Source organism: Acomys minous, assembly GCF_964271855.1.
Source record: "Acomys minous genome assembly, chromosome: 14".
Classification (NCBI taxonomy): Eukaryota; Metazoa; Chordata; class Mammalia; order Rodentia; family Muridae; genus Acomys; species Acomys minous.
Genome location: NC_140496.1, coordinates 33,397,751 through 33,425,081, shown reverse-complemented (window position 1 = coordinate 33,425,081; position 27,331 = coordinate 33,397,751). Strand labels below are relative to the sequence as shown.

The following is a 27,331-nucleotide window of genomic DNA, read 5'->3' as shown; positions in this document are numbered from 1 at the left end:
AGCCTTGAGGCAGAATTGTCAGCAGGAAAAGGAGGGGAGTTATTCCTGGTCCCATGCTGCAGGTTCCACTCTGTAGCTGAACGGGCTTTAATGCTTCGGTGTGATGTGCTGAGGGCAACTGCTGTGTGCTGTGAGGGGAGCTCCCGCTAGCTTCGAAGCCGAGACATGGTGAGCACAGGGTCACTGCCCACAACCAGGAGGAGCAGAGAATTGAGCCCCAGGAGCTGGTGCAGCGGGTCCTCCCTGGGGTGGTCCTAGTCACTCTTTGGACCAGACTGTGGCCTCTGAATGGGGACTGATCATGGTGTTCCATTAGTTAGCATAGTAGGTATTGTCATTGGTTTCTATAGTCTTTATATTAGCATGTATGCAGCCGGGCTGTACCCTGAAAAAGAGATCATGCCACGTGGCAGATCCATACTAGAGGGTTTTTTTGTTTGTTTGTTTGTTTGTTTTTAATGGGAAGGGAATACCGAGACAGTCTTTGGAGATGGTTAGGAGATGGCTTTGGTCTACCTCGTCTAGTGCAGAAAGTGCACACGCATGCACACAAGGTGCGCACGTGGCTTAATAGACCTGAATCCTGCCTGCTGGTGCTGGCATGTTTCAGAAGACATGCTTCCTGGGCGGCTTTGTATTTTCCGTTTTCCCATGGTTACCAATGCCTCTAGGGGTGGCTCCATTGCTGCCTGTTTACTAACACTGTATTTCTTCTTTTTTCTTTTTGTTTATTTTCTTTTACTGAGACAGAGTTTCTCTGTTTAGCCCTGACTGTCCTGGACTCACTTTGTAGACCAGGCTGGCCTGGAGCTCACAGAGCCTCTGCCTCCCAGAATGCTGGAATTGCAGGCGTGCACCACCACACCCTGCACACTGCTATCTCCACCCTTTTTTCATTCTGTGGAGAGTTCTTCAGTTTCCATGAGTGTCTAAGCTTTCTCTTGTGTCTGTTGGTGATGGTGTGCCGCATTTATCCTTGGTGATCTGATACTTTACAAGGGTCACTACAACTTCTTTGTAGTTGTTGAGACTTGTGCTGTGTTTGGGTATCATCAGTTTTGGAAAACGTTGCATGAGTTACTGGGAAGGGGGTATATTATTTTGTGTTTGGATGGAATGGTCTGTAAATATCAGTTTTGTTGTTTTGGCTTTTAACTTTGGTTACCTGGGGTAGTTCTCTGTTTATTTTTCCTAAACGACCCGATTTTTGGTAAGAGAGAGATACTGAAGTCTTCTACTATTAGTACATGAAGGTCTATGGTGATTTAAGCTGCACTTTCTTTTTTATTTCGGTTTTTTTTTCTTTGAGACAGGGTCTCTCTTGGCTGTCCTGGACTCACTCTGTAGACCAGGCTGGCCTCAAACTCACAGTGATCTACCTGCCTCTGCCTCCCAAGTGCTGGGATTAAAGGTGGACAGCACCACGCCCTGCAAGCTGCACTTTCTTTTACAATGTTGGGTGCTCTGGTGTTGGGACATAGATGTTAAGAATTTAAAAGATATCGTCGTAGACTTTTCTTTGATGCAGTGTCCTCCCCATCTCAATGACTTTTTGTTTGAAGTGTATTTTTTAGATATTAAAGTGGCCATAGAAGCTTGATTCGCTTCATTTGCTCAGATTCTCTTTTTGCCGCCCTTTGCCTTGAGGCGATGTCTGTCCTTGCTGTTGAACTGTATTTGTTGTAGGCAGTAGAAGGACGGATTCTGTTTTAGCATCCATTCTGGAAGCCAGAGTCTTTTTATTGGTAAGTTGAGGTCGTTGTACTGACAGATATCAATGAACAGTGATTATTAATCCCTGGTGTTTTGTTGTTGTTGGTGGTGGTTGTGGTGTATGTGTGTATATGTGCATTGCCCAAGTGTATGGCATGTGTGTACACCTTCTGTTCTTTTGGTTTTGCTCATGTGAGGTTATTTATGTCCTGTGTCTTCATGGGTGTAGTTAACCTCGAGTCAGATTTTTCTTCTAGCACCTTGTGTAAGGCAATATTTGTAGATAAATGTTGTTAAAATTTGACTTTACCTCATAATGTCTTATTTTATCCCTTTATGGTGATTGAAATTTTCTTGTATAGTAATCCGGGTTGTCATCTGTAGTTTCTCAAAGCCTGCAGCACATGTGTCCAAGCCCTTCTGCTTTTAGAGTCTGCATTGAGAGACAGGTGCAATTCTAATAACTCAGCCTGTATGTGTCACTTGTTTGTTGTGTTTTAATTTCTGTTGCAGCTTTTCATATTCTTTCTCATGTCTAGTGTTTTTATTATTATGTGGCAAGGGGACTTTCTTCTCTGCACCAATCTATTTGTTATTTTGCATGCTTTTTTTTTTGTTTTTTGAGACAGGGTTTCTCTGTGTAGCCTTGACTGTCCTGGATTCACTTGGAAGACCAGGTTGGCCTAGAATTCACAGCGATCCGCCTGCCTCTGCCTCGGGAGTGCTGGGATTAAAGGCGTGCACCACCGCACCTGGCTTTTGCATGCTTCTTGTACCTTGAGAGACATCTTCTTTAAGTCAGGAAATTTTTCTTTTTATGGATTTATTAAAATATTTTCTGCACCTCTGAGGTGGTATTCTACCCCTTCGTCTATTGCAATTAGTCACAGTTTTGGTCTTCTCATAAGATCCTCGAGTCCCTGGATGTTTTATGCCAGGAAACCTAGGTTTTATCCTTTTTTATTTTTTAATGATGGATCCATTTCTTCTATTGTATCATCAGTGTGAGATTCTCCCCTCCATATACAATCTGTGATTGAATCCTGCCACTGTAGTTCCTCGTTGTAGTCCTAAGACTTTCAATCTCAGGATTCCTCCATTTTCAGCTTTTTTTATTGTTTCTATTTCCATTTTTAGACTTTGAAGAGTTTTATGTCTTCATTCAAATGTTGTTTAGTGTATCTTGGCTTTATTTAAGGGGTTGATTGTGTTTTCCTGGATCTCTTCAAGGAATGTATTCATTTCCTTTGAGGACCTCTGTGAAGCTTTTTTCTTGTGCCTTCAGCTATGTTGGGATATTCAGGACCTGCTGTGATAGGATAGCTTGTCCTTGTTGGTGACTTAATTCCTGGCTATTTTTGATTATGCTCCTATGCTGGTATCTAGGTATGTGGGTTTGATGTGATTATTGGTGTAGGTGTTGATTTCTGGGTTTGTCTTGTAGAGGTGGGAGTATTATTTCCAGGTTTGTGTTTCCTCCCTGGATATTCTGAGAGTGTCTTGGCTGAGTTTTGGCCTTTTTACTGTCCTGCTTGGCTGCTGTGTTCATGGAGGATGCTTGCTGTCCTTAGAGGCTGGGAAAAAGGAGTACAGGGAGAGATGCCTTTAGGGATCCACAGCAGGTGTGGATGGGATGGGCTAGAGGAAGGTGCCTCTGGTGTCCAGTCCAGTGCTTGGGTCAATTGTGAAAATCAAGGTCTGGGCTGAGAAGATAAGGTTGTAGATCTTTTGACAGCCTACCTGGGCTTTGGTCAGTCATGGAATGTGATCCATCAGGAATGTGTCTGCCCAGATAGTGGCTTGGACACAGAGAGAAGGCAGTTTGGTATGGTCTGTGTTCTCTACAGGAGACATGGTAAGTGGGGAGGAAGCTTTCCCTGGCATTCTGTACAGTGTGTGAGAATTGGGTGTGTGGTAACAGATATTGGGATGTTGTTGGGCAGACTACCTGGTCTTCTGTCCATCAGGGCTTGTGGTTGAGCAGGGTGTGTGTGCCCATAGTTAGTGGCTCAGGCAAAGAGATGAGGTAGGAGGAGAAGGGCAGATGGGGATGGTCTGTGGTGATGACAGGAAGCATGGACAGGGGGAGAGGAAGATGCATCTCCAGGAGCAAACCTGAGTAGTGACTGGGTCTCAGGTACCAGAGAGTGGTGAAGGTCTGGAGGCATCCCACCTAGTCCCATGCACAATGTCTTCATAGTGAGCCATCATGATCTCAGGGATCAATTATTTACCACAATCAGCTCAGTCAGGGGTTGTCAGGGGAACAAGGTGGTAGGCTCTGACTCCAGATCCTTTTACTAACTAGACAAAACAGTTCTTTTTTTTTTTTTTTTTTGCGTTTTTGAGACAGGGTTTCTCTGTGTAGCCTTGGCCATCCTGGACTCACTTTGTAGACCAGGCTGGCCTCGAACTCACAGCGATCTGCCTACCTCTGCTTCCCGAGTGCTGGGATTAAAGGTGTGCGCCACCACACCCGGCGACAAAGCAGTTCCAACTGACCTTTGATTGGTCCTGGCCAGCTTGTGGCCAGGGGCAGCTGTATATGCAGCTGGGTGTCACAGACAGGAGGACAGGTCATAAAGGTTTTTCTTGGCAAAATTCCAGAGGCCTCTGACAATCCAACATGATATCCAGACATCTAGAACAACTGTGGAGGCTTTGATTTTTTTAATTATTTTTAATTTTTGAGACAGTGTTTCTCTGTGTAGCCTTGGCTGTCCTGGACTCGCCTTGTAGACCAGGCTGGCCTCGAACTCACTGCAATCTGCCTGCCTCTGCCTACCAAGTGCTGGGATTAAAGGCATACACCACCCCGCCCGGCAAATATTTATTTATTTATTTATTTATACATATTCTCTTCACAAGTGCACCTGCCTGCCACAAGAGGGCACAAGATGTCATTGTAGATGGTTGTGAGCAGCCATGTGGTTGCTGGGAATTGAACTCAGGACCTTTGAAAGCACAGACTGTGCTCTTAAGCTCTGAGCCATCTCTCCAGCATGAGTCTTTGATTGACCAAGTTCCAAAGATCTCTGGCTGATCACTACTGTCCCTAAATATTATGTGTGGTCCAAGTGTAAAACTGTTTAGAAATCTGCTATTTCTCCTAAAAGTGTTTTTTCTCTTTATTTCTCGGCCCTTAGAAATTTCATACATGCAAAACTTTTTCCCACAGAGAATATTGAAATGGCATCTTGCTAAAGTCTTAAGAAAATAGAGTTTTTTGCTCTGACTGTGAGCACCCAAGCAGAAACTGTAGGAGAGAAAGTTAGGACCTTGACACAACAGTACCTGGCTAGGTACTGTTACTTGTAGAAACATTTGTTAGATATGCTTTGAGAGCCTTAGAAGGGAGCTTGGATCATCGAGTTTTACAGATATTTTATGACAGAGGCCCCCTTGGCAGTTAGCCTAGGCTTGCATAGCATAGCTGTTGGTCTGAGACTGGAAGTAGGTCAACTTTTTCTTTCAATCATATTTAGCTAAAGGAATGATGATGCTATGAGCATCTTGAAAACACATTGGCAGTAGCCTGGGGAAATGTATGATTAAACTTTCCTGTGTATTGTTTAAAAACATAAATATCGGGTCATGCTACTCATTGCTTGAAAATTGATTGATTTTTGTTGTAGGTTACAGAACTCCGAAATGGACTATTGACTCTTTGGATGATTTTTACGAGTGGCTCATTAAGCACCACAATGTAAAAAGTAAGAAATAGTGTAGAAATAAACACATGTCTGTGGTTTGTAGGGAAAGCAGAGCAGTAGGTAGTATCAGATGCAGTCCAATGCTGAGACCGAGGCAGGAACTTTCAAGGAGGTGGTCACCATTCCAGGGCAGGCCCCTTCTCTGGATTGGAAGCTTAAGAAGATGCCCTAAGGGTGACACTTAATCCTTTTAAGTATTGAATTAAGGGAAGGGTAGGCCAAGTTATTTCTAGTCCCAGGTAGGAACTTCCTACAAAATCTGCTTCAGGTGGGCAAAGCAAGGTATGAGCCATTCCAAGATAGAAGCCCAATTGACAGGACCACCCACCCATGCTATACTGTTCCTGGAAGGAAGAGGCTTCTTCCCCTGTGGTTTCAGTTCAGCACTATTCCCGCTGTCTATTTCCAGAGTCATAGCCCCAGTGAGGAGACTGAGAGAGTTCATTGCCTGAAGGCAGAAGGATAAAGAAGCCTGGGTTGTATTTGGAGACCACAAGATGTTGAGTTAACTGAGCTATGAGAAGTCAGCCATGGAAAGAGGCATGTAGGGAGTGGAAGTAACCAATCAGAGAGATGTATGACAAGTTTCAGGGATAGGGACATCTAAACCCTTTTAGACTGAAGATACATGTATCAGAGACAGAGCTAGAGGATTTGTTCTTTGCCTTCTATCATGGTTTCTCGCCTTGGTCCTATCTTCCCTCACTCAGCACACATTCCTCTCTTTGGAATGGGAAGGGCTATCCTATGCCAGTGAAGATTAGAAAGTTGTAGCTTGTTTTCTGAATTGACAAGATGTGGCCATCAAGAGATTGTCTAGAGAGTCAGAAGAGAATTTGGACATTTGAACAGTATGCAGGCTGTTGCAGACTATTTGGATCATTGAAGTTGACTAAATGCATTTTCATCATGGGATGACCATGAGCCCAAGGTGACAAGAGTCAGATGGAATAAAATCACAAACAGTCCCAGAAAGCATGATGTCTTTGCACACTTGTTTGTGATTTGTGGGTTATGGGAGGAGCTTATGGAAGTTTTTGTAGTCGGACCCTCTCTAGGTTCCTTATTGGGGATGTGACTTCAGTGTCTGTGGACTCAACCCACTTCCTGTCTTCCTGTCTACTGTGTTGTGGTTGAAACTCATCAGTTTCCTTCTCAAGCCCTCACCATTGTAGACTGTTCCTAAATGACATAAAATACAGTAGATACAATTGCTGTTCAGTGCTAAGCTAATTTGCTAGCCAAAGTTGTTCTAATGTTAGTTTTGTTGTTGTTGTTTTTGAAGTCAAAGTTTCTATATACGTAGACCAGGCAGGCCTCCAGCTTAGAGGTCCACCTGACTCTCTCCAGGGTGCTGGGATTAGATGTAGGCTAACTTTGCTGGCTTTTGGTTTCTTTTCATGTCATATTAGTGGCTGATGTGCCTGGAATATAGGTTCTTGTAATTGTCAAGCATATGCTGTTGTGCTGACCTTCATCCACATGTTGTATATTGAAATTTGGCAGAGACTATATATTCTCTTTCTCAGGATGGCATGTGTTCATGACATTAATACTCCCTGAGCCTTCTGAGTTGTTAGATTGCAGGGGTGTGGCATTCTTCCTACATGTTGTGTTTGTCTTGAAATTTTTTGATGAATATGAGTCTTTGCCTATGAGCATGATTATGCAATGCAGGCTTTGATCTTTTTAAAGCCTGCTTTAGGGCTGGAGGGATGGCTCAGTGGTTAAGAGCACCACCTGCTCTTCCAAACTTCCCGTGTTCAATTTCCAGCAACCACATGGTGGCTCAAAATCATCTGTAATGTGAGGTAATGCCCTCTTCTGTCCTGCAAGTGTACATGAAGGCAGAACACTGTATTCATAATAATAAACAAAAAATTTTTTAAAAGCCTACATTATTTGGGGCTCATTAATGCTTCTATCACCCTTTCAACGCAGCAACTCACATTAGGGAGAAAAGTGCTGATAGGGACTATGGAGGTCACCTTCTTTCACTCAGTTCCTTGGAGGGAGGTTCCACTCTTAGCTATCAGGATTCAAGCTGATCCCTTCATCAGCAAACCCAACATTCAGCAAACGTGAGTGCAATGGCAACAGCGGAAGCCTGGAAGGGTTCTAAGGACTGTATCTGTCTACGAGCATCTCAAAGCAGGAGCAACTCTGAGCAGCCAGGCAATATAAAGGTATGCAAAAGGGATTGATCTTTCATATTTGGACTATATTTACTCTCCCATAGTCCATGGAGGATGTTCTTCAACTGGCAAAGAACATTTCCCCACATGAGGCAGTTCTTTTTCTAATAGACAAACACCAAACACCCTCACACAAGACAGTTTCACATTCCACGCTTGGGATCAAAACAAAAACATGTTTACAGTGCACCCCATGTGTGCCGGGACTTCACAGTAGTCGGTAGATGGCCTCAGAACTCGTGAACTTGGAATAATGGGGAGTTGTGAGCAGCCATGTAAGTACTGGCCATTGAATCTGATTATTTGCAAGATCATCAAGATCTCTGAACTGCTGAGACATCTCTCCTGCCCCTGTTACTCATTTAATACCAACCCTTGCACCCAGGTGTGGTGGAACACACCTTTAATCCCACTCTCAAGGATGCAGAGGCAGGTGGATTGCTGTGTGTTTGAGGCCAGCCTGGTCTAAAGAAGGAAGAACAGAACAGTGAAGGCTACACAGGAAATACCTGTCTCGGAACAAAAAAGGGAAACAAAAAGGAAACCAACATTTATATTGCTAATATTTTATCATGTTGGTTTGAGGTGGAGGCAAAGAAAACTCACTATAGGTAGAACAACTGAAAATGAAACCTTTATTTTCTGAGCACAGGGATGCGGCCACAATGGGATCTGAACTGCATCCTTGAACACAGACTGTACAATATGTTTAAAGGAAGGGGGGAAAATGTGGAGGAAGGGGAACCAGAACATTGTCCAATCATATTTTGATTCAGGGGTTGAGCCAGGAAGTTTACATCAATGAGGATAGGAGTGGCTACTGGACCTGGGAACATGAACCTGATTGGCCCTGCCAACAAGATGGAGAAGTTGGCCTTGAGTACCAGGCTTGGTCAGGATGTAGGCAGAAGCTATAGTAGGGAGGGAACACATGGGAAGGGAGGTGAGATTTCTCTTGAAGGCTGTATTCACAACGCAGCAATTTTTATCTTAAGTGTTTGGGCCAAGAAACATTTATTCTTGAAACTAGGAAGAATTTATAGTAGGGGGTTTCCAACAGAATGGGGGCAGCATGGAGATGCTCTAGGCCCCTCAACCTTATGGTAAGAGTCTGAAAACAAAATGAGAGTACTGAGAATTAGTTTCTTTGCCTGGTTCCCAAAAATCTGTTCATGTGTAACATGCATTTGCTGTTAGTACGATCCTATCAGTGCTACAGTTTAAGCTGGGCACTTCAGGAATCTTTAAGATGAATACAGAACTAGAGTGAGTGTGTAATTCTTTGTAGGAACTTCAGTAAAGTCCTCTGTGGTCTTTCTGTTTCATTCCTTGATTTTTGTAGGAGTCAGGTCTTAATAACTACCTCTGTGTGTCCCTGAACTCATGGCATAGACCAGTCTGTCATCCAACTCAATGAGATGAACCTGCCTCTGCCTCCTGAGTACTCTTATTAAAGGGATGAGCCAGTACAACTAGCTTGTCCTTTTTTCTTTTGTTTTGTTTTGTTTTTAGTCTTTAGGAACAGTTCATACGGTTTCTGTGATGAGGGCTCAGTACTGTTGATGTTTCTTACCTTTCTTTCTTTCTCTCTCTCTCTCTTTTCTCTCTCTCTGTTTCCTTATCTGTTAATTTTCATTTCTCTTGAAAGGCTATATCCTATTCAAAGAGTTCAGAAATAATAGAGGAGAATCTTACTCACTTTCCTAGGTGACATAAGTCACCTAACGTGACCTGCTGAGTACATTAGAACTTCTGTGTCAGGAAATATGTGGAAGAAGCCCCGAATTATATGAATTCTCTGTCAGAGAATTATACACTTCCAGTGTGGTCACTATCATGCTTCCTGTTGTACACATGTATTGGATATTTTAGGGTGCAGTGAACTTGGATGATGTGCATGTGAACTTCACTCGGGAAGAGTGGGCTTTGCTGGATCCTTCCCAAAAGAATCTCTACAAAGATGTGATGCTGGAGACCTATTGGAATCTCACCACTGTAGGTAAGACTGTGACAAAATTTTTGTTTTCAATTTTTAAAATCCAGGGCAACTGTTTCTTTGCTATTGATGCTGTTTTGTAATTTGAATTGAAAATGAGGAGGGATGAGGTGATTAAGTCAGGCATGGCTGTCAGATTCATTGAAGGGAGTATCATAAGTTTGACCTAATTTCCAAAGATATATCATATATTTTCTGGTACTGTGTTTTAGGTTACAATTGGAGAGACCACACTATTGAAGAACAGTGTCAAAGATCAAGAAGATATGAAAGGTAATTCTCATGTGTAAGCTGATATGAATATGCATCCCAAGAAAATGTAGCATGTCCTGCATATTTTAAAGGAAAGCACTCCTTTATGTGTATTGGGGACAAATACATTCTCACAAAACCATGTCCATGAAGGTCTTTTTTTTTTTTTTTTTGGTGTTTCAAGACAGGGTTCCTTTGTGTAACTTTGACTATCCTAGACTCACTTTGTAGACCAAGCTAGCCTGGAATTCACAGCACTCTGCCTGCCTCTGCCTCCCAAGTGCTGGGATTAAAGGTGTGTGCCACCACAGCTGGCTCCCTTAGTGTCATAGCGTGTTATATGTGTAGCATGTATCTCAATGTGCACAGAAGGTATACCTATGGGATAAGTGATAAGTATATGTTCAACACTTTCTAATAAGCACATAGTCCATAGTAAAGCAGTTTAGTGAGGGGACAGTTTGTGAGAGTCAAGAACGTGATTGTGGAGAAACCTTAATCCTTACACCACCTGTCTATGAGGAACAAGCATCTAAGTGTGTGACTGCAATATGGAGCCTTTTCACTTGTTATTCTTCTTTTAATAGCTATATCTTATGTCACAATGGATACAGGACATGTGAGCAAAGCGGTATTAAAGGAAGCACCATACCTCTGTGTCCCAGAACAAACAGAAACTATGTTGTAGTCCCCACTTTTGAGTAGACTTTCTGAATGTGATACAAGTTTTCAGTTCACTGGTTTTCCAACTTCATTGGAACCATCCAATGAATTTTATGAATGGAATCAATGTTGTAAATCAAAGGGAATTTTATGAATGGAATCAATGTAGTAAATCTCTGAGTTCTTGTTTTCTTTAAGTACATGAAAACCTATAGAAAAAGGATGCTACAAATGTAAACCATGTAATAAATGCTCTGAACATCACAGCGGTCTTCAAAGTCTCAAAACAACCCCCAAAGAACGGGAGCACCATAAATGGAAACAAAGTGAGAAGATCTGATTCTTTTCTATCATTAGACCAAATTGTAAAATTAATTCAAAAAGATAAAATGATTCATAAGTGTACTAAAAGTGATAAATTTTCACATGTGTCAATTATCTTTGCAGGAAGGAGATAAATCAAACAAGAGAAAAACCCTTCGAATATCCTATATGTGATAAAGCCTTTGCATATCACCGTCATCCTGAAAGACTTGAAAGAGTTGATGCTGGAGAGAAACTCTATGAATGTACCCAGTGTGGTAAATCCTTTACACGTCAAGATAATCTCCAAAGGCATAAAAGAACACACACTGGAGAGAAACCCTATGAATGTAAGCAATGTGGTAAAGCCTTTACACAGCACAGTAATCTTCAAACACATAAAAAAACACACAGTGGAGAGAAACCCTATGAATGTAAGCAATGTGGTAAAACCTTTGCACAGCACAGTCATCTTCAAAGTCACGAAAGAACACATACTGGAGAGAAACCCTATAAATGTAAGAAGTGTGGTAAAGCCTTTGCACAGCACAGATATCTTCAAAGTCATAAAAGAATACATACTGGAGAGAAACCCTATGAATGTAAGCAATGTGGTAAAGCCTTTGCACATCACAGTAGTCTTCAAACTCATGAAAGAACACACACTGGAGAGAAACCCTATGAATGTAAGCAATGTGGTAAAGCCTTTGCATATTACAGTAATCTCCAAACACATGAAAGAACACACAGTGGGGAGAAACCCTATGAATGTAAGCAATGTGGTAAAGCCTTTGTACAGTACAGTTATCTTCAAAATCATGAAAGAACACATACTGGAGAGAAACTCTATGAATGTAAGCAATGTGGTAAAGCCTTTGCACAGCGTAGTCATCTTCAAATTCATGAAAGAACACATACTGGAGAGAAACCCTATGAATGTAAGCAATGTGGTAAAGCCTTTGCACAGGACAGATATCTTCAAAGTCATGAAAGAACACATACTGGAGAGAAACCCTATAAATGTAAGCAATGTAGTAAAGCCTTTGTGAAAAACAGTCATCTTAAAAATCATGAAAGAACACATACTGGAGAGAAACCCTATGAATGTAAGCAATGTGGTAAAGCCTTTGCACATTACAGTAATCTCCAAATACATAAAAGAACACACAGTGGAGAGAAACCCTATGAATGTAAGCAATGTGGTAAAGCCTTTGCACATCATGGTAACCTCCAAATACATAAAAGAACACACAGTGGAGAGAAACCGTATTAATATAAGCAATGTGGTAAAGCCTTTGCACAGCACCGTTATCAATGAAGTTACATAAGAACACACCCTAAAGAGAAACCTTATGAATGTAGGCAATGTGCTATAAAGCCTTTGCACAGTACAGTTATCTTCAAAATCATGAAAGAACACACACCGGAAGAAAACCCTATGATGTAAACAATGTGGTAAAGCCTTTGTACAGCACCTTGATCTTCAGTGTCATGGAAGAACACACACTGGAGAGAAACCCTATGTATGTAAGCAATGTGCTAAAGCCTTTTTATGTCACAGTGATCTTCAAAGGCATGAGAGAACACACACTGGAGGGAAATCCTTTGAACATATCCAATATCGTAAAGACTTTGGACATCATAACAGTTTCCAAATACATTTTGAAAACTGATGTGGTCAATACAAAAAAGTCTGAAGAATGTCACTGCATTTAAGAAGCATATTAAGATAGTTGATTGTGTAGGTATGTTTTTCATTGTATATAGGTCTTATAATTCATAAACAAATACCCTGTGTCTCAAAATAAAAATATTTGTTTTATTTGAAGTTGTGCATGGTAAGGATTGTGTTTGAACTATTATAAAGAATAATGTGCTGGTCTACAGAGTGAGTCCAGGACAGCCAAGGCTACACAGAAAAACCCTGTCTCAAAAAACCAAAAAAAAAAAAAAAAAGATTAATGTGTTAAAACGACCATGCTGACCTTGTATATTTAGTACTATGAATGGATTGGTTGGGATTTGGGTTTGTAGAGCGCACATGCTTACACTCAGGGCCTCATTTCCTCCGGCAGAATTACTTTATTAAAATGACCCTTTATTTTCTAAAGTAACATGTTGGTACATTTTCTCTGTTGCTTCTAGCCAAGAGTTTTCAGTCCGGCAATCAGCATGATCACATGGTGTAAATGTTTTTTGCCATCCTTCTGTAAATAGTGAGTTCATCATTAACTCTGCATGGCTTCTGCCAGTCTTAATGCAGGCATTAAGATCATAAGCCTCTTTTCCCCAGTAGTGTAGGCTTTGAAAACTACATTAAGTTATTGATGCATTTTATATTTCTGCATAATCTATATTTGAAATTACATCTTTTCAGCACTTTTCTAAATTCATTTAGATGAAATCTTGCCTTAAGCTCCCAAAATGCTTTGCCATTAGCTTTAATGTCCATTTATATGTTTAACTTAGTTTCAAATTCAGGTTCTGTGTAGTAAAAAAAAATAGTCTCCAAATACATAAAATAACTCATACCAGAGAGAAACCCAATGAAAATATCCAATGTGGTAGAAAGTGTGCATATCACTGTCATTTTCAAAGGCAGAAAAGAATACATACTGGAGAAAACGCCTATCAATGCGGTAAACCCTTTGCATGTCACAGTAGTCTCTCAATACATAAAAGAACACACACTGGAGAGAAACCCTATGAATGTAAGCAATGTGGTAAAGCCTTTGCATGTCGCAGGCATCTTCAAAACCATGAAGGAATTCATACAGGAGAGAAACATGATGAGTGCAGTGAATATGATGAAGCTTTTGTACATTCCATCATGAAAGAATTCATAAGGAAGAACAACCTAATGAGACTATTTACATGGTGATGCCGCTGTACATTTCTATAGTGCTCATCATCATGAAGGAAGTTGTACTGGAGAGAAGTTCTGTGAATGGAAAGAATGAGGTAAGGCCTTTGTGTTATGGGGTCTACTGAGATCCAACACAGCTCACACCCCCAAGTCAATGAAACACACAAGAGTGTATAGTAATCAAGGCACTACTGATTGATCAGAGCCACTGAACATACATGGGAGCTGAACTACAACACACAGACCTCTTCCCCAGAGCCAGAATGTTAGAGAGCTTTTAAACTTGAAAACCATAATCATCTGAGGCAAGTTACAGCTACATTTTGCCACCCATCAGGATTTAGGGATAGGGCCTTTCCTTATGCAGGTGATCTATGTCAACTGAAACCAAATGTAGGGTTTACACTCTAAACAATCATACCCATTTGGTTTTTTTTCATTTTTATTTATTTAGTGTGTGTGTGTGTGTGTGTGTGTGTGTGTGTGATTAACAAGAGGCATTATGTTTTGAGGAATAAAAGATGAGTAAGAGAAGCTGTGGTTAGGAGGAGTCATTACTCCTCCCTCCAGTGGAGTCTGTATTACAAATACTACACAGGCCTGAGGCCACGACCCCTCAAAAGGTGAGAGAGTCCTGGACTGGCGCTTATGTTTCTGCCAGGAGAAAACCTGAAGTTCTTTTCCCTCATTGTGCTGGCATCTGTTCTTTCTTATTACCTCTACTGCACTCCCAAATCTGGACATTTTATCAGGAGCTTTACTTTGAGACGACCAGACTCTGACTCGGGATTGCAGCCAGGTGCTGCCCAGGTCCAGAGTAGGTCTGCTTCACCTCCTCTTATTGAAAGAGGCGTAAGTAGAAATTAATCATTAGTTAGTAAGTTATATTATGGCTTACAAAGAAAGTGTATTTCAAAAATTCCAAATCATGATGCTCAGATGTGAGATAATGGAACTAAAGAAAAGAAAAAAACTGTCTTGGCACACAGGTGCTAGGCGCAGGTTTTGTTAGGCGTAGAACGTTGACCCTGGACAAAGGGAACACATACATATTGATCCCAAGCCAGTAACTTAGAAGAGATGATGTCTTTGCTGTGTGTTCTGTACCTTGTATTGTTTCATTCAAAGATGTAGTTCAAAAGATGACAACACAACAACTTTGCATTCTGCACCTGAACTGTGTGTGCCTGATTGCTCACTGACTTCCTTGAATCTGCTCTGTGGGAAAAGGTAACCACAAGCCTCCCTGCTTTTGAGATGTATGTTTAACAACTAAGACTACTTAGCTGCATAATACACTCAATTTTGAGTTGCTCTGTTTGTCACTTGCCGATCTCTGTTCACCAATGCTTCAAGACCTGCCAATCCCAAGGACCTATCCTCAACAGAGCCGCTTTGTACCGCACTGAGGCACAAAGATGACTAATGGAATCTGGTCAGCTATTGTGAAGTCCACAGCTCTACTAGGATCTGGGAACTTGAGCTTCATTTCAACCTAGGATTAAATGGAGGCTGTGTTGGTTGGTTTTCTGTTTCAACTTGTCACAAGCTAGAGTCATCAGGCGTGGAGAACCTCAGCTGAGAAAATGCCTCCATGAGATCCAGCTGTAAGACATTTTCTCTGTTAATGATCCATGGAGGAAGGTCCATTGTGGGTGTTGCCCCCTTTGGGCTGGTGGTCCTGGCTTCTCAAAGAAGGCTGACTGAGCAAACCAAGGAGAGCAAGACACTAAGCAGCTTTCCTCCATGTCCTCTACATCAGCTCCTGCCTCCAGTTTCCAGCCCTGCTTGACTTCCATGCCTGCTTGCCCAGTGATAGAATACAATCTGGAAGTGTACTTGAATAAACTTTTCTTACAACTTGCCTTTTGGTCATGTTTCTTTGCAGCAATAGTAACACTAGGAAAGACATAGGCTGACAACAAAAAAGCAATACTTTTTTCTTTGGTTTTTGTGAGACAGGGTTTCTCTGTGTAGCCTTGGCTGTCCTGGACTCGCTTTGTGGACCAGGCTGGCCTTGAACTCACAGCAATCCGCCTGCCTCTGCCTCCCGAGTGCTGGGATTAAAGACGTGGGCCACCACGCCCGGCTAAAAAAGCAATACTTGAGACAGGCTTTCCCCTCCTTGTTGCCAACATTTGTAAACCACTGTCGTCTGCAAATAAATAAAGGAACATACATTGGAGAGAAACCTTACAAATGTAATCAATATGGTAAAGCCTTTTCACAGCACCCTTACTACTAATGCAGAAAGAACATGTAGTGGAGATGTGTGCATAGGAATAAGCGATGTGGTAAAGTCTTTGCATGTAGCAGTAGTCTTGGCAATATTGAGAAGAGGCCGTGCTGCAGAGAAAACCCATAATTGTAGTCGGTGTGATAATATTTTGCACATCATGGTTTCTGTACACAATAGTAAAGTCTTTAGTGTGCTCACACCTTTAATCCCAGCACTTGGGAGGCAGAATCAGGTAGATCATTGTGAATTTGAGGCCACTCTGGACTACAAAATGAGTCTCCGATAGCCAAAGCTATACAGAGAAACCCTGTGTCGAAAAACCAAAAGCAGAAACAAACACAAAACCTTTAGTGTGTAATCAGTGTGTTAAAGCCTTTGCATATCACAGTGTTTTTGGAGGACCTGAAAAGATTCCTACTGTCAGGAGTCTATGACTAGAAAGTATTTGGTAAGATCTTCAGCGTACAGACTTCCATTGAATTACATAGAATATTAATTTTGGAGAAAAAATGGGACATGCATCAACAACCTATTCTAACAGCATGATGCCCCTCTCTGTCATCTTTGGACTACAAACTCCTATGGACAGCGCCCGGTGAATTTAACAATAAGATAACTCACTTAGCTTTCACAGTTCCCTTCAATTACCTAAAATAATGCATGCAGGTGTAAAACTTTATGTTGTGTGTTAGTGCCTTTTCTGTTGCTGTGACAAAACATAATGTCTAAGGTAACTTATAAGTTGCCTTGTAAGGTTAATTTATAAGTTTAATTCAGCTTATGGTTCATGGGATATGGGATCATTATGAAAGCAGCAATACAACAAGTGTGGTATATCGGGGGTCCAAGCAGGAAGCTCAGAGCTCACACCTTCCACCTGTAGGATGAAGCAGAGAGTGGAAACTGAGAAAGTTGTGTATGCCAAGTGATGTATTTCCTCCAGCAGGGCAGCATTTCCTAAGTCTTCCCAAATGATACCACCAACTGAGAAGGATTGATTTCTCTGGCTTCAAGCCTACATGCTTGCTCTCTGTTACATGAACCAATTCATGATAGAGGAAAACTCTGTAGGTAAGCAAGCCTTTAGGTGCCTCAACACCTGAGTTACAGGAACGAATGAGAAAAATATTCATGGGTAAAAATATTTGCTTTACTACTTGTTTTAATTTAATTATGTCAGTGTGCATGTGAGTGTATGTGTGTGTTAGAGAGAGGGGGAGAGAGACAGAGAAGGAGACAGAGAGAGAGAGAGAGAGAGAGAGAGAGAGAGAGAGAGAGAGAGAGAGAGAGAGAGAGAGAGAGACTGAGCATGTGTGTACCTGTGTGCTGGTTTCCAAGAGGATTAAACCTTTTAATCTTCTTGTAGCAGGAGTTACAGAAGTTATCAAAAACCTCACCTTGGTCCTGGGAATGAACTTGCTCAGCCATGTCCCTAGCTCTGAAGTATTTTAACAACTTTGATGTCAGGCAGTAGGAAAGAACTCATATATGAGAAAACCCTATTTGTATGAATGCTTTGAGAATGACTTTAGATATCACGTGGCAAATCCATTTACAGACTTTATTAGGACATCCTTACATGCTTCCTGTGCCTTCTGTTCATCTTCTGTTTGCACTGCACTGTCCCGTGGTGACAGGTGTTCTCCTGCCGCAGTGTATAGAATGGGATCCCATCATCTAAGTGGTCCATTGTTCATTTATGTATAAGTCAGGTTGTGATCATACTTTTCCTGTAGTGGTGTCTGTGAAAAGGTGGTGGGTAGTTGTCCTGGTTTTAGTTTTCATATTTTCACAATTCCCTTGAGATGTTGTTTGTTATCCAGCCTGGTTTGCATGTCAGTTATTAGTCAAGGCTACATTGGACCTCTTGATTCTCCTGGGTCATCCTCCTTACTACAAGACCAGGAGTAGGAGATGTACCCCCAATGTGTCCTGTTTTGTCAACACATTTAACAATATTAACATTAAAATGGTTATAAGAAGAGAATATAAGAAACATTAAGTAGAGCCGGGCGTGGTGGCGCACGCCTTTAATCCAAGCACCCGGGAGGCAGAGGCAGGCGGTTCACTGTGAGTTCGAGGCCAGCATGCTCTATAAAGCACGTCCAGGACAGCCACGGCTATACAGAAAGACCCTGTCTCGAAAAACCAAAACCAAAAAAAAAAAAAAAAGGAACATTAAGTACCTCATGTATACTCAAGGCAGCATTTTCGTCTATCTGATAGAGAGCAAACAAAGTGAGCAAATAATAACTTTTATAAGAACTAAAAATTAGCATTATGATACAATCAGTTTTCTTTTAACTAGGTGTCTTTTTTCCTTAAGATGGATGCCATAGCTCAATCATGTTCATAGCTGCCTTATTTGGAATGCCAACCTGGATGTCACTCTGTGGAAGAATGGATAAAGAAACTTGGCACATTTACGCTATGGAATACTACTCAGCTATTAAAAACAAGGAAATCCTGAAATTTGTGGGCAAATTGATGGAACTAGAAATGATCATACTGAGTGAGTTAACCCACATCCATAGAGACACACATGGTATATCCTCACTTAAAATTGGACACTACCCTCTGTTTCTCTCATAGACATTATGTCAATGTGTACTGTGTAAAGATTCAAATGTTTATTTCTCTGCTTCCCTCCCCCAAAGCTAGTTGCAATCTTTGCACTGAGAATGTACTGTCTTCAGGCTGTCTAAACTTTGTTCCCCAATTGTCCTCTCCTAATACCATTAAAACAGCTTAACAGCCAATCACTAAGCCGAGCAGGGAATAGGAATGGACTCCCTGGCAGCTCAGGAAGGAGAAGGAAGAGAGAGGACTTAGAGGATTCAGCCACAGCAGAGGTCCAGCAGCCTCCATGAGAAATGAGCAGCTGGAGCAGAGACATCCATACAGTGCAAGTGTCTGGGGATTCACACTGGGAAGAAGCCAGATTAGCATAGAGTGTCAGGAGAAGATTAACACTGCTCAGTTCTTATGCAGTCAAGCTTACTACACAAATATAGTAGGCCAGACTCAATTATTTGCATGCTAGCCAGTTGAATAGAGAAAGCACAATAAACACCGACATTTTATTTTTTATTATTTTTTATTTTTTTGCACACATTTCTATTTTATTATGGCAAAAGTGAAAGTGGCACCTTCTCCCCAACTGCAATCAGTAAAACTTACCTCAGAAATACCTCAGTCCATAACAGGTCTGTTTCAGAATTTTAAAAGGGGGAGGGGAAAGCCTTTATGTGAGTGTTTAGACTCTATTTTCAAAGAGTGGGGGGAAAACCGAGAAACAAACCCACCATTGCCCACATAGTGCAGTTGCCATCCTTCCCTCTAGAGATCATGGCCAAGGCTCCTGAGTCCAGTTACGCATGCGGATTTGCTCAGCTGTTTAGCTGTTGTCCATCCTTGCCTTCTAAGCATCCAGCTGTACATCCAGCTCCTCAGCAGAAAGATGTTGCTTTGACTTCCCTGGCTGCCTCCACGGGTTCCTCTCCTGGTGCCACCGCCACCAAAACCCCCAATCCACGGTTCCTGCCATGATACCTCTGTCAATGCGTTCGTGCCGGACTTCTCTGTGTATCACGTTATGATGTGACAAGCTGGATGTCATAGGATGGCCATCCAGAGGGACACCGTTATACTGCTCATAGCCTTCAGGGCGTTGGGCTTCCGTTCATCTGCTGTCCCTAAACTTCATCCAGAGTGATCTTAGTGCACAGCTGCTCTCTTCAACGTTCCAAATCCAGCAAAGAGTTCCTGAATATCAGCGTCTGGCACTCCGACGTTTGACACCAGCAGCTTCTCACCCATCTCCATGCCGGCTCCACCCCAGAAGCCTCTGTGGAACAGGTCCTGCTGCCACTTGTCAGGGAGCTGTTTAGGTCTGCTGTATGGTGCAGGCTGGTTTCTGCTAAGGTCTACAGCGCCAAGAGCGATGGCAGGCAGGTTTCAAGGGCCCACAGCCTCGGTTCACCCACACGGTTACATGCACTGTGCCACTGTGGCTGCCCTGTGACCCCGGCCTCTCCTCAGCTGCTGCCTAGCTGGCTCAGGTTCACATTAATGGTGTCCATTTCGTTGGCCATCCCACGATTACACACATTTGTAAAACAGTCACTAACATCTCTCTCTTTCTCTGCCTCTCTGTCCCTCTGTCTCTGCCTCTCTATCTGTCCCTCTGTCTCTGCTTCTCTGTCTGTCCCTCTGTCTCTGTCTGTCTGTGTGTGTGTGTGTGTGTGTGTGTGTGTGTGTGAATGTGTCTTTCAGTCTCTTTGTTTTTGTCTCATGATATAAGCTCCCAGCTGCTATTCCAGCCATATGTCTGCCTGTTTCCATGCTCACCTTCAGGATGGTCATGGCCTCATCTTCTGGCAGTGTACACAGTCCCCCAGTTAAATGCTTTCATCAACCTCAGGATGACAGGGACCTGTTCTGCTTGGCCACAAAAGGCAGACATTTTCCAGGAGGACCCAAGAGCAGAGGCCAGGGTTAGGCTCATGAGTGCTGTCTCCTCCCACCACGGGGCCACACCTGGCCTAGGTAGTCTAGGCCAGAAAGAGCCATTCTCTCCCTGCCAGAGTCCCAGCACAAACAGCACTGACTGGTTGGAGGGCAGGAGCATGGTTTCTAGGGAATGTATCATTGTGGCCGCTAGGGGGCAGCAGGAGCCAAAAGAGCCCAGGTGCCTGGAAACCTGGGAAGCAGAGGATCCTGAGTAGGCTCCTTAGACAGTAATTCCACTGTGCTGAAGCAGATGCTTCTGAGCATTAACACCCCCGCTGCCCTTGGAAACTGCTGAGCGAATTCGAAAGGTAACTGCCATCCATCCCTTTGAACGACAGCCCAAGGCTGCATCCCTTCCATTTAGCAGGCAGGACTGGAGGCAACTGTGGCCTGCACGGAAGGAGCCCAGCATTGGCTGGAGTCTGAGCAGAGGCCAAAAGGAGATTCCTTTAGTTCTCCAAGGGGGACTGGCAGAAAGAAATTGTTCATTGAAAGCAAGTTCGAAGCAGCTGGAGAAGGGTCACACGGAGCACATTCAAAAATGAGAAGATCGTAGCCAAGAAGCAAAGCCAAGTCGAAGGTAAGGATGGGAGCAGCTGCTTGGTCCTTTTGTGTGTCGGCTTGTCGCTGTGCTCCAGGAGCGCAGGGTGTGGCTAGTAATATTTGAAATGTAAATGTCTATCAAAGGTTGTTAATTTTAACGATGGATACTCATAACCACAGCGGCATATGTATATATGCACATATATATTTGTAAATTTCAAAATATGAGTTTAAACAATGCAAAGGCTGTAGGATAGTGGTAAAGTGTTTGTCTAGAAGGGACAGGAATGTAGTTTCCATCTCTAGCACTGGGAATAATCAGTATATATTCCTATGACTTTCAGTGTTTATTTAATTTTATCATATCAATAACTAATTAATACCAGCAGCCATTATTTCATTGGTATACCAAATGTTCTCTGATATGGAGTGTTGCAGGACATGGAAGCACCACAGGGAACTTCCACTTTTCCTAGAAATTTGAGCTGTGTTTTGACATTTGAAAATACTACTGTGAAGGAGAGATAAACCTGTGTTTTAGGATCCCAAGTGCAGGATTGGAAGGGTCTTGTGAGAGATAGGTGAGGTTAATCCACTAGAAGACCAACCACCTCATGCGGGAGCTTAATTGTTGCCAGTTGAAAAGATCCTGTGTGGCCGGGCGTGGTGGCGCACGCCTTTAATCCCAGCACTCGGGAGGCAGAGGCGGGCGGATCGCTGTGAGTTCGAGGCCAGCCTGGTCCACAAAGTGAGTCCAGGACAGCCCAGGCTACACAGAGAGCCCCTGTCTCGGAAAACCAAAAAAAAAAAAAAAAAAAAAAAAAAAGATCCTGTGACCAGACTCTGGGAGAAGATATATAAATGAGCCCAGAACTGGAGGCGGGGCTTTTTGGAGACTTGGGATAGTTTTGGCTGTTCATCGTTGCAGTTCAAGACGCTCCTAGAGAGAACTGCTTGAGGGAAGGCTTTGGGGCTCCGGCTCCTGCTGAGGTTCCAGGTTCTGATTACTCTAGGATTCAGCAGAAGAAATCTTCCAGATTGTGCCAGGAGAATTGTTCCTCGGAACTGATATTCTTACAGTTTTGTTATTGTGTCCATTAATCCTCAATTCCTATTGTTTTGGTTAGTCGGGTTATAAGTGACATATGCTTGGTCACTAAGTTGTTAATAAAATGTATTGGTTAAGAAAATTGAGCATACACTACTGACTGATAAACTGAATTTATTTTGATTTGTTCAAGTGCGCCCATTATTTTTATTTAACTTTTGGTTGTTGAGGTAGGGTCTTACTATGTGGCCCTGGCTGGCCTAGTATTTGCTATATAGAGCAGTAGTATCAAGACCCCATATCATGACTTCTCACAACCAGGTACGAAAACTAGGAAGGTGGAGTTGGGCAGATGGCTCAGAGGTTAAGGAGCAGTGTCTGCTTTTCCAAGCGTCCTGAGTTCAGTTCCCAGCAACAACATACTGACTCACAACCATCTATAATGAGATGTGGTGCCCTCTTCTGGCCTGCAGGAGTACATGCAGGCAGAACACTGTGTTCATAATAAATAAATAAATAAATATTTTAATAAAGAAAGAAAGAAAGGCTTGCTCTTTGCTATCATATTTTGCCATTTTGTTAGTCTATTGATATTTTGCTGGGATTCAGAAAATGATACCAGGGCCCCACATTATGGCCAGTTTGGATTCTATTCATCTTTCTTTCCCAAAGTACAGAGAAAGAAAGGCCTTTTGACTGAGAGATGACCCTTCCCAGTTGTAATAGTGATGGATTCCCATGACCCAGGCAAGAGTGACTTACCAGAAAGAGACTGATAGGCTGTCCTCTCAGACCCCCATCAGATGGTCATCTGGTCTTCTGAGGATATCACAAGACACTTTGTCCACATTTAGAAGAAAATATTTGTTCACCTCTGTATTCCTTTCTCCATGTGTCTCATAGCTTGTGGTTACTTTCCAATATCACAATTTATAACTCTTTCTTGTTACTGTAAATGGTTTTGTTTATCCTACCCTTTGGGGGGGTTCGACAGAATTTCTCTGTGTAACAATTATGGCTGTCCAGGAACTAGCTCTGTAGACCAGGCTGGCCTTGAACTCACACAGATACACCTGCCTCTGCCTCCCAAGTGGTAAGATTAAAGGCATGTGCCACCACTGCAGGCTTATCCACTATTTCTTGAAGGCACAAACTCTTCGTAGACTTTCCATGCTGTGTTTTTTTTTCTCCTGACACATTAATAAATTCTATTACAAGCACTGGGTTTTAGCAGTCTTGGCAAGAATTACATATAGCCCCAATAACCAAAATAAAAATTTCAAAATATTGTACTTTTAATGCTGAGTGCACAAATTTTTTCTGTGAAGAAGATTCCAATATTATTTTTAAAAATATTTGAAAAATAGAGAATGGACCCATTTTATAACAGCATCACTTTAAAAAACTAACCTGACCTCTTTCTGACAGAGGTCTAATATCCCCTAATATCCAAATTATATATAAAGAATTTAAGAAATTAAAAACTACCAAGTCAAACAATACAATTAAAACTGGGGTACAGAACTAAACAGAGAGTTCCCAACAAAGGAACATTGAATGGCCAAGAAACAGTTAAAGAAATGCTCAATGTCCCTAGTCATCATGGAAATGCAAATCAAGCAACTTTGAGATTCCATCTTACAATGGCTAAGATCAAAAACTCAAGTGACATCACATGCTGGCAAGGATGTGAAGAAAGGGCAACACACTTCCTATGTTGGTGGGATGACAAACTTGTATAACTACTTTGATAATCAATCTTGTCTTTTCTCAGAAAATTGGGAATAGTGCTACCTCAAGACCCATCTATACGACTCCTGAGCATATGCCCAAATGATTCTCCAACCACACAACAAGGACATTTGCTCAATTATGTTGATAGCAGTTTTATTTGTAATATCCAGAATCTGGAAACAACCTAGATGTCCCTCAACTGAAGAATGGATAAAGAAACTGTGGTAAATTTACACACTGGAATATTATTCACCTATCAACCTCAAGGAAATCTTGAAATATCTGTCGTCATAATTGATCCTGATAGCTTCTACCAGCTTAGCCAGAGCACCCTTGTCTTCCGTGTTAACTTGTGTGAAGCAACAGTGGTGCAAGTCTTCCTGTGGACCAGCCGCCCCAGCCTGGCCTTTCCCTTGATGATGCAGTAGGGGACCCCCATCTTTCGACATAGGGCAGGCAGGAAGACCACCAGCTCAATGGGGTCTACATCATGGGCAATCACCACCAGCTGAGCCTTCTTGTTCTCCACCAAGGTAGTGACTGTATTGACCCCTGCTCGAAGGACAGGTGGTCTCTTAGTCGGGACGTCCTCTTTCCCAGCGGTTTTCTTCTCCGCTCGCGCCAGCAGCCTTATGTTCTTCTCCTGCTTTGTGTCTGGCCTGTACTTGTGCGCGAGCTTAAGCAGCTGGGTAGCTGTCTGCCGGTCCAGGGCCTGGGTGAACTGGTTAATGGCGGGAGGTACCTTGAGCCGCTTGTAGAGGATGGCCCTCTGCCGCTGCAGTCTGATGTAGCGGGGCCATTTGATGAAGCGAGTGAGATCTCTTTTGGGCTGGATGTCCTGCCCGATGCCGAAGTTCTTGGGCCGCTTTTCAAACAGAGGGTTGACCACCTTCTTGGCCTCCTGTTTCTTCACCACGGCGGGGGCCGGGGCCACCTTCTTCCCCTTGGCTTTCTTTCCCTTGGGCATCTTGCTGGGCTGGAGGAGAGAGCACATCTGTGTTTTTGTGTCTCTTCAAAAGACAGTTTCCATACTATCTGCTAGGATGAGGGAAAATGCCTTCCTTTTGTCACTGCATGATTACCTGAGCATCTGGTGCACTTGATTTTGAAGTGCTCATGGCTGTTTCCAAATGTGTGAGCAAATGTCTGGATGGGATGGATTTCCAGACTGCATTTATTGTTCCTGGGGAGTTTTAGTTATACACAGCAATCTCTGCTCCTTACACGCCTACTGCATAAATAAATATGCACCATTCTATATTTAGGCCAGCATTTTCTTTGAGTTTCGGTTGTCCATGAGGCAATGTACAGAGAGTGCTGTGTGCTGACACACACTAATTCCTCTCATGGTCTCTGTGGCCATTCATCTTCTGGATGTCTCTGCCATCCTGCCCTCAGCAGGAGCTATGTTCAGGTATGGTAGGACCGTCTACAGGAAGGAAACCGACCCAGGTTTATGTATGTTTTGTGGAGTCTGGTACCTCAGAGCACAGCCTCGGGAATTGGACTGCTAGAGTCAGACTCCCAGCCCAGCCACTGTGCAGCAGTTTAACCTTGGGTAACGTCCCTTCTCTGATCTTGTCTCATTTCCCTTGCCATTCAAATGATGACAATAACACCTCCTGCAGAGTACTGTTGTGAGAAATAGAGTGTTAACCATCAAACTGGCTCAGTACACAGAGTATAAAACTGCTTTACACAGCTAATGAACTCTGGTCCTGGAAGCAACTGTTGAATAGTGCTCTGTGAGAGAGGAACTCAGGGCGAGGACTAAGTGTATCCTGTATCCTGGATGGGATCCCGGGGCAGGAATAAACTAAGGGACTACAGAGAAGAGCTGGATTCTTCTTAGGTCACCAGATCAGGTGGAGTGAGGGGCCTCAGCTGAGAAAGGGAGTTCATTCCTCATAGTCCCAGCTTAGAATTGGATATCCATTGAAAACCAGATTTCAACCTTAACCAGCAGAGCCCTAGAGCTCTGAGGTTACATTCTTACAAACCTGAGATCAGCATCACCTATCACCAGCACAAGGCTGAAAGGCTGGTGTCAGTAAGGGGATCCAGGGACAGATGAGCTCCGGTTCCCAACCTGTGCACTCCAGGAACGAGAGTCCTTGAGCATCAGGTCTCTGCGTGGTTGCCTGTGTGTTCTTTGGTACTCAGTTAACCATTGAAAGATGAAAATAAATCTTTTATAAAATATGGAGGGAGCTGGCCACTGGTCTGCTTCTGCCTGAAGCTCCCATGCAGGAAGAAGCAGGAGCCACCAGTGAGGAGAGAAAGCCAGCTGAGGGATAAAGACAGAGGCAAGAGACACAGCAATTGCTGGACTGTGGAGGCCAGGCCAGTCCCACTCAGGACACATTGACTTGGGCCTCCACTGCTCTTCAGAGATGTAGTATTTGTCTTAATGTTTTTATCTGGAAGAGGCATTGTCCTCTGCCTTCACTTTAGTCCAGGCAAATAAGATGATTGTGTGAAGCCTGGAGCCACAAATGGACTAAGAAATGGATTGACTATGATGTTGTTGTTTCCTCCTCCTCCTCTTCCTCCTCCTCCTCCTCCTTCTCCTCCCTCCTCCTTCTGTTTTAAAAGTTCCTGTAGTCTCTCCCACAAGGAAACTCAGTATTCCACAATGTTCACTATTTGAACCTTGATACCTGGCTCAGGAAATAAAAGTATCATTTTCTTTAAAGCACTGTCTTTCTGGATTTTTGTCTGTTTGCTTATTTGAGACACAGTCTCACATTGTAACCTGGTCTCAAAGGTGAAGCTGCCCTTGGACTCCTGATCCACCTCCTGACTGGGGGTTTCAGAGTTCTTATCTTACCCAGACAGTGCACAGAGATGGGGTGGGGGTGGGGAGCTCAGTTTAGCAGCCCCTACTTCATGAATGACAGAGAAACAGAGCATTAGTGCAGGAGGGAGAGGGTGGTGACATGAGAGCCTGTGTCTATAGCTGCCTCGCATCTCCCACCCTGATTCCTAGAACTTGACCAGGGGACCTCCCTGTCTCTCACAGCTTAAATCCACTTTTTGGTGTGTTTTTTTATTTTGTTTTATAGACAGAGTTTCTCTGTGTAACAGCTCTGGCTGTCCTGGAACTCACTCTGTTGCCCAGGCTGGCCTTGAACTCACATCGATCTTCCTGCTTCTGCCTTGCAAGTGCTGAGATTAAAGGCTTGTGCCACCACTGCCCAGCCCTTAAATCCACTTTCTACATATGTAGATTCATTATATCAGTTCTGTTCATGCAGAGAACCTTCATAATACAGCTGTGTTTTTGTTTTGGTGTTTGCTGGAGATACATATGCCTACCTATACACGTATTGTTGGACCCTAGAGTTTACTTGGGTAGTAGGGGGTCATTGCGAGAGACCGCTCGAGGACCACAGTGTTGATGTAAAAGCACAAGGTTTATTGTTGACGCATGTCAGGGGGCCTCAGCACTCACTCGGGAGGCAGGCACCCCGAGTCATTGTTACAGACTACTTTTAAAGGCTAAACCCGCAAAGGTTAGAAGGGGCTGCGTGCCCTATGTTAGGATTGGCTCT

At 43.0% G+C, this 27,331-nt stretch overlaps 2 protein-coding genes and 1 pseudogene across 3 annotated transcripts in view; 1 reads left to right on the top strand and 2 right to left on the bottom strand.

Moving 5' to 3' along the window:
- The window catches only part of LOC311583841 (uncharacterized protein), a 44,219-nt gene extending 31,274 nt beyond the window's left edge, over positions 1–12,945 (top strand). Inside the window, exons 3-4 of the mRNA XM_084757759.1 lie at positions 9,830–9,890; positions 10,980–12,945. Coding sequence (XP_084613885.1) covers positions 9,830–9,890; positions 10,980–12,108 — 1,190 coding nt within the window. The 3' untranslated portion in view covers positions 12,109–12,945. The remainder of the gene's footprint in view (positions 1–9,829; positions 9,891–10,979) is intronic.
- Positions 1–20,034, bottom strand: part of LOC311583108 (THO complex subunit 4-like) — a 70,030-nt pseudogene extending 49,996 nt beyond the window's left edge. Inside the window, exons 1-2 of the transcript in view lie at positions 19,989–20,034; positions 19,443–19,866 (exon numbers count right to left, since the gene is read on the bottom strand). The product of the transcript in view is annotated as a THO complex subunit 4-like (transcript). The remainder of the gene's footprint in view (positions 1–19,442; positions 19,867–19,988) is intronic.
- Positions 20,035–24,072: 4,038 nt separating this feature from the next.
- On the bottom strand, positions 24,073–24,776 carry LOC311583858 (large ribosomal subunit protein eL8-like). Its single transcript, XM_084757778.1, has one exon. The coding sequence runs from the start codon at positions 24,769–24,771 to the stop codon at positions 24,088–24,090; it is 684 nt and encodes a 227-aa protein (XP_084613904.1). The 5' UTR covers positions 24,772–24,776; the 3' UTR covers positions 24,073–24,087.
- Positions 24,777–27,331: the final 2,555 nt, after the last annotated feature.